This window comes from Macadamia integrifolia, chromosome 6 (genome assembly GCF_013358625.1).
Source record: "Macadamia integrifolia cultivar HAES 741 chromosome 6, SCU_Mint_v3, whole genome shotgun sequence".
Taxonomy (NCBI): Eukaryota; Viridiplantae; Streptophyta; class Magnoliopsida; order Proteales; family Proteaceae; genus Macadamia; species Macadamia integrifolia.
In genome coordinates, this window is record NC_056562.1 from 10,065,426 (window position 1) to 10,072,779 (window position 7,354).

At 37.2% G+C, this 7,354-nt stretch overlaps 1 protein-coding gene across 11 annotated transcripts in view; it reads left to right on the forward strand.

Annotated features, from left to right (window-relative positions):
• LOC122080744 (spermine synthase-like) overlaps nucleotides 1–7,108 on the forward strand; it is a 12,946-nt gene extending 5,838 nt beyond the window's left edge. For 4 of the 11 annotated variants that reach the window (XM_042647562.1, XM_042647566.1, XM_042647563.1 and 1 more), the window contains exons 8-11: nucleotides 110–181; nucleotides 2,475–2,670; nucleotides 3,276–3,405; nucleotides 6,829–7,108. In XM_042647562.1, the coding sequence (XP_042503496.1) occupies nucleotides 110–181; nucleotides 2,475–2,670; nucleotides 3,276–3,405; nucleotides 6,829–6,936 (506 nt within the window). In that variant the 3' untranslated portion in view covers nucleotides 6,937–7,108. The other 7 variants (XM_042647565.1, XR_006140895.1, XR_006140896.1 and 4 more) reach the window with 7 other exon arrangements.
• The last annotated feature ends 246 nt before the right edge of the window (nucleotides 7,109–7,354 follow it).

Here is a 7,354-nt window from a genome sequence, read left to right on the forward strand (position 1 = left end):
TTTTTTTTTTTTTGGAGGGGTGGGGGTTTAACCTATGTTGAAGTTGTGAAATGAAATTTGATTTTTGTAGCTGGCACTTGATTTATTTCATATGGATGACTTTTGACAGCTGCAGAATATTTGGGGTATGCACCTGAAGGGACGTATGATGCAATTATTGTGGATTCATCGGATCCTGTGGGTATGTTCTAAACTGTATCTGACTTCCAATTTGTTTCTTCTCACGGTATTCATAAAATTCATTTGTTTCAACATACTCTTTAGACATCTTTGTCTGGTTGTTGTTTGAAGATGGTGGTTTTTATTAATTATTTGAATATTGAATGTGAACAGTTTATGTTGGGGTGGGTGAGTGATGCAGTAGTGCTTCCGTGGATAGGCCCGAACCCGTTTGGGAATCCACAGACAGATGACTGGGTCCAATTTGGGTTTTTGTCTAGTGGGATATTTTAGGATTTTTATTTATTTATATTTTTTGGATTATCATGTAGCCTTTTATTTTAAGTAGGAGATAGCTACTAGGATTTAGTTTCCATAATTGTTTTGAGTTTCTAAACTAGAATAGGGTTCTTCTCATGTTATGTTTCATCCTCTCTTTTTTCAAATACATGTAACTGTGCTATTAAGATTCAGATTGAATAGAATGTAATTGCGGGTTTGTGAAGCGTGGTGGCTGTACGTGTGCAAGCTTCTTCTCCCCCCTTCTTCTGTGTGCGATATCTTTCTCATATCTCCTCCCTCTCTCTCTATCTTCGAATCAGTCCAAGCATTCTTCTTCATCTCTCTTCTAATTCCCATTTATGTAAAGGCTGGAAAGAACCTCTGTTTTCCGGATCTGTTTCAGCTTGATTAATTTGTTGGTAACTGCTACATATCAGATTTATTTCTTTCCATATTTGATGTTTGACACCTTATTACTGATATCTCTGAAATTATAAGATTAATTCTTAGTTTACCCAGTCTGAAATCACCGAACTGCTCCTCCTGAAGTGCTGCTTTATGGCCTGAATTTTGTCAAAATACTAGGTGATACTAGTTCTGAAAACCCACACTTGATTGAGCCTTGGTTGAGGGGATTATGGTTTGCTCTTTGACCAGGTTTACTGCTGGACCTATAATCCTATCGCGGTTGAAGATGATACTGTTCATCTAAATTACAAATATGCCCGTCCACTAAGAGTGGCCCAATTTAGCCCCTCTTTTATTTTAAATTCCAAAATTACCCTTCTCGAAGGGACTATACTATGTTTAGTCCAGAATCTATTCTCCTATTCCAAAAGGGACTTCTTATTGATTTAGTGGGCCCACAGCAAACCCAATAGGTATTTTGACCTGGGTTCCGCATCAGTGAGAAGCGGCTAACACAGTAATTATGGTCTAGTGTACAACACCTCCAAAAGAAAAGTAAATATAATGGACAATAGCAGCAGCAATGAATTATCTTACCAATCTTTGTTAGCTAGAAACTAATGCAGAATCGATCTTGAACCAATAAAGCTAGTGAGAGTTCAATTGCAACAGGATTGGATGTAGGGACAAACCAGTATTAAGAATAGAATTCTCAACACTTCTTTTTTTTTTTGAAGGAAGAAAAAGGATATGATCAAGGCTTCACCACTTGGCTTGTGGGAATGGAATCACCACCAAGAGGTGTTGTAGCTTCACCACTGCAAACCTGTCCTGATTTATCACTGAGCCAAAGAAAAACAATTTTTTTTTTCTCTCAACCATCTCTTCTATCACAACAATACATTGTTTATTTAAAAGACCCAAAGACCGAAAAATAGCAACTAACCAGGACCTTCCCTACGTGGACAGCATTACTTAAAAAAAGAAACAATAGTAACTGTTAGTAGTTAGTATACTTGATTAACTATTAATTTAAAAACTGAGGAACTATTACTATAATAAAAGATAGAAACTACTAGAAAAGCATTCCAGCAGATATTCTGGCAGGTCTTAAGGAAACTCCAGCAGATCTGCAAGATATTCCAGCAGATTTTCTCATTGGACCCCTCACAATCTTCTAGAAGCTTCACACAAGCCATACGCAGGCCAGTGTGACCCTGGCTTGAATCAGGACCAGAACCACAACAGTGGGAAGTGTTTGGAACCAGGTTATGGCCTAGGACCTGAGTTTGGGTTTGCTGTCTTCTTTTTCCTCCATAAATCCTTGTGTGGGAATGCTTCCACTGGCAACACTTTGTGGTTATGTTTCCTCTCTTCAAGTCCTTCACTGCTTTCATGCTGAGTAATCGAAAACAAGGGTTTTTTTTCTGGATAGAGAAAACAATGCTGTTGTTACTAGGGGAAGTTGGCTCTAAAATTTGTTTACTATTTAGTGTGAATGTGTAAGATTCCTAAGACATGTTTCAATACTAAAACATACTGAGACTGGGAGAATCATCTCCTCACTGAGATCCTCATTTTTTTTATCCTGTGGTTGGGGGTGGGTTGGGGGGCTGTTGATTCAGGTCCTGCTCAAGAACTTGTTGAAAGACCCTTCTTTGAGATGGCAGCAAGGGCGTTAAGGCCTGGTGGTGTTCTTTGTAGCATGGCAGAAAGTATGTGGCTCCACACTCACCTTATTCAAGATATGATCTCTATTTGCCAGGAGACATTTAATGGTTCTGTTCGTTATGCTTGGACTAGTGTTCCTACATATCCGAGGTATTGTCGTACTATGGAATTTCCCGATACATATTTTTTCTTACACAAAAATAAATTCTTACCTTCACAAAGATTAAAAGAGGTCTATCAGAACTTGTATGTAGTCATGACGTTCTGAAAGGCATTTATGGCCATCTAAATAACTAAGCATTAGCTTGAGGTGCATAAATGAATTTTTGCCTTATTTTTCCCTTATTGGAAGCAAGGTGTTTTATAAAAAGGTCAATTTATTTGTAAAAAAAACTTGAAATAATGAAATGGGAGCAATCTACTTTTAAAAAGGATTTATTTAGCCATGGCAACCAGACTTTGGTGTGAGACTGTTAATTTGAAAAGCATCTTTCCATTTTTCCCCCTTCTGGTTGAACAAAACTGCCCATTGTAGGAAAAGTTTCCGTTCTACCTCCTTTCTGGTCTGTTTGCAAAGCAAATAAATAAATAATAAATACTTATTAGAAATCTGAGTATTTTGGTCAAACTATGAAAGCAACAGTTATGATATATTTTAGTATTTGTATTTCATTTGCCGATAAAATTGCACTCCAGGCTTTGTTCTGTAGTATGAAATTATTCTCATTTGTGGATATTTATTATTGAGTGCGTAGTGGTGTGATTGGGTTTCTGATATGCTCAACAGATGGACCGCCTGTTGATTTTTCAAATCCTATTAATCCTATAGAGAAAGTAGAAGGAGCTATTAAGTTCGGGAGGGAACTCAGGTTCTACAACTCAGAGGTAAGAGCTTTATTTCTGTTAAAATTTGTTGATGCTATTATGTTCTAAAACTTCCTGTTGGAGTCATATACAAGAGAGGCTGCACTTTGTTTATTGTGATTCAGTATCCATATTTCAACCTAATTGAACTAGAGCTAGCATGTTAATGGGTTTATAGGTCACCTAAGGACTAGGGTTCAGAAATCCCAGAGAAATCCTTAATGGCAGGAAAGTAAGGAACCAGATTTAAGAGAAAATTTGCCAATGTGGTTAAAACTGATCAGATGAGAAAGAATTACTGGTCAAGTAGTCTAAATGGGCAATTATAATATTCCAGCAAAGTTTGAAAGTAATCTGAAGGTTAGATTTAGAAATATTAAAGAATTTGACTGCATCTAGGAAACTTGAAAATCCGGGTAGAACAGTGAATCTATATTATGGTTTTATTGATTCAAACTGTTTAAAATAAATAAATTAATAAATTGGTGTCAGGAATTATTCAGCAGGCATAATCAGAACACAAAACATAGAAATCAAGTTCAGAAACAAGACTTTTAAGAAGTAAAGTACAATAGGAAACTTAAAATTCGATTTCGGTTTCTGAAGTTCTAAAACGGATCTGAAATTTAGTAACAGGAAATCAAGTTGATTTTAGCATTTCAGGATTTTTTTTGGGGGGTACAAAGTATTTCAGGATATTTGAGTAGCAACTACCAGATTTTAAATTATGAACAAATAGAAGCTGTAACTGATCATAAACAGGAATCAAAGGGTATAAAGAAAGAATGATCTGACCTGTTGGAAAGCATCCACCCCGTAAAAAAAAATGATCTGACCTGATATTCAATGGATAAATAAAATAGAAAAATAAATATAAGAGAGAGGGTTGATCAGGAATCCACTAGATTTACCTACTGAATCCACAACTAAACATGCTACTGAATCTCACAGCAGCATCGTACCTACATCATACCTGAATCTGCATATGCAAAAACTCCCTTGCATCCACAAAAGCTTGCCTGAATCTACAGAACCCAAACAGACCAGCAGTCTTGGGAATGTCCTATCCTGATCAACTTGAAATAAGGCTGGATACATAAAGTCTTAATCCAACCAAATTATTACACATCAATAATAAATAGAATAAAGAGACAAAACTCCACTAGACCTCACAACTTGGCTGATAAGTTTCTTGATATGGTCTAGATACTAATATCTGAATTAGACTGGTTTAATGGACCTGAACTTTAAATTGGTCTAGTCGATTGGAACAGTGTTTTGATATAGTCCTGGTCCAATCTGAGCCAGCCGACTGCCCTGGTTTGCTGGTCAGCTGCTGATATAGCCTGCAATTCGTCCTTTGCCTTTCTGAACTGCATTTCATGTCAGAAGCTCCTGTTCTTCTGTGAGAACATCAGTACGCTAATCAAGCTTGCATTCTTCTTCTGTGAACACGTCAATTTGCACTTGTGTTCCATCTCAGACAACTATTACTGCTATTGTGCCCTGTTAACTACTTGCTCCCACTTTATTTAAAATATTTTTGGCCACCACCTACATGGGTAATCCAGGTTGGGATCAACAGATCCTAAAAAACCTGCGTTTTATGGGTGTTGTCAACTTGGACTAGAGATAAATAATAAGGTAAGTGAAACCCTGAGCAGAATTGGAGATTTGAGCCCAGATCCAGGCCAAGCAATGGGACTGTTAGGTTGGTTGTGCCATACACTCTACGAACAGCAACAAGTTGGTTTGAAGAAAGGGACAATCAATATAGAGTTTGAATCGATTAAGCTGATAAGCTGCAAACTTAAAAATAAGGTTACTGAGAAAAATGGATTAAGAAGCAAGAAAGGCAATGAGCAAGCAATTAAGCAAACAAAAGAGTAAGAATAAAACTTTATCACCTGGCTGTTGCCTTCGAAGTCAATACACAAGTCACCCACAACTTGTAGAGCAATCATATACTCTATTCGATAATCATTCACATTACAATGGCTCCCTTATGGTCTATTCATACAAACAGTCTTAGCTTTTTCATCATCCTAACCAATTGAAAGAAAGAATCCTAGGCTCCTGACCAATCAAATAAAATTAGACACATCAGCACGATAGACTAAAAAGTATCATGTAATTTAAAAAAAACTACCTTTAGAAATTATTTTCACAAAAAATTTGTATTCCTATGAAGTACCTTGATATGGGCTTACAGTTAAGGCCCATTACAATTGTAACCAATGGTGTCTAATATGTATATAACCCAACTTCTGATTCATTTGGAATTATGTGATCCTCTTTTTGCCTTTTGACTGATTCAATGGGATTGGGGGAAATTTGTTCTTAGCTGCATCTTTTGAAATCCTTTGTTATTTGATTTCTCTCAGTAACTTTTTGTATTCTTAGAGCCCTTGACTTGTTCTCTTGAATCCTGAGTTACCAAATGTATGCAGCCCTACCCCCGGTTTGGAGAGAGGCTGTTTCCCTACTCGAATCACCTGGGACCAATGGAGCAACCTTACCGTTGTGCCGAGGTCCGCAGCTGAGATTCAGTATTAAAGATGACCATTTTCTCAGTCTCAAATGACATGCATGCCCTTGGGGTTTTATATGTATGGGTGGCACTTACTTTGTAGTTATATTGGCAATTCTGCATCTTTGTTCATGAACCAAATTATGTTGTATTATTTATTGAGAGTTTTGCCCTAAATCTCAAAAAGATTGTGCTGAAACCCTGTATTAAGATCTGGAACAGTTTTATTGGCACCAGCATGACCCATTGTACTCCAGGCGCCAGGCAGAAAGAAATTTTCATGGCAGCAATTATAATGCACAGTAGTGAAAAATGATCTCAATGCCCTATTAAAAGCACAGGTACAATGTGCCAGTCATATGTAGAAAACTAGATATGCCATTGGTTGTGGATATATGGATGTATTGTACAGTACATAAAAGCAAAGAAATGCATTTATAAAACCGTTGCAGTTTTGCGAACAAGTGCAGTTTGTAAGCTAAACATATATAGCTGTCATCCATGTTCACCGGCCAGGGACAAAAGGGGGTGAAAAAAAAAACAAAACAAAACAAAACAAAACAAAACCCATTAGGTTTGGGAAGGGGATTTGTGTCATCAAATTTTTTTGTGCAACAAGGCAATCATGGCTTTTTACTTGGTGAGATTCTTGCCAATCTCCTGTGACTGCCCTGACCTGAGCAATGTCTGAGATTCTTGCTCGTTGCCTTTGACTGCCATGACCTGAGCAATGTCTATTAGCTGCTCATATGCATTCCGTTCACTTGTGGGTTTGGTGATGTTTGGATGCATTAATGTTCTTCTCTCTCTCTCTCACACACACACACATGATGCATTGGTGCTTTATTTAATTATTATTAATATTTTTTTTTTCTGAGGAGGATTGATCAAGCAGTTACTCGTCTGATTGACAGATGCATTCAGCTGCCTTTGCATTGCCATCATTCGTGAGGAGGGAAGTGAGTGTTCTTCGTGACTCCCAATCCTCTGTACAGGGAATCTGTGTTTCATGGCTCAATTGATTGGAAAATTGTACTTCATTTAACTTTATGGTATATGGAAATGTTGTGTGTTTGCCGAAAGGGTAGTCAATGTAGCTATGTGAACTTGTAACTTAGACGTCACTACTTATTTGAGACCTTACAGTAATCTTGATCTGTATTTTTGCATATAAAATTGGTTTAACTTTCAGTATGGATTGAATTTTTGTGTGTTGAGTGGACCCCCAAGGTCCTCTGCTTACCTGTCAAATTGTAGTCTAATCTAAATTTGCCAAGTGGCTAAACAGGATATTGAAAGAATTAGGGAATACTAGGGTCTACAATGGGGTGCGTATGAACATATATACAGGAGAAAGCACTCCTGCGTGAAATGCTGACGGGGATATGTTCAACATAGAATGGCTTGTGATTAAATTATTTATTCATCCTTCCAATTGGA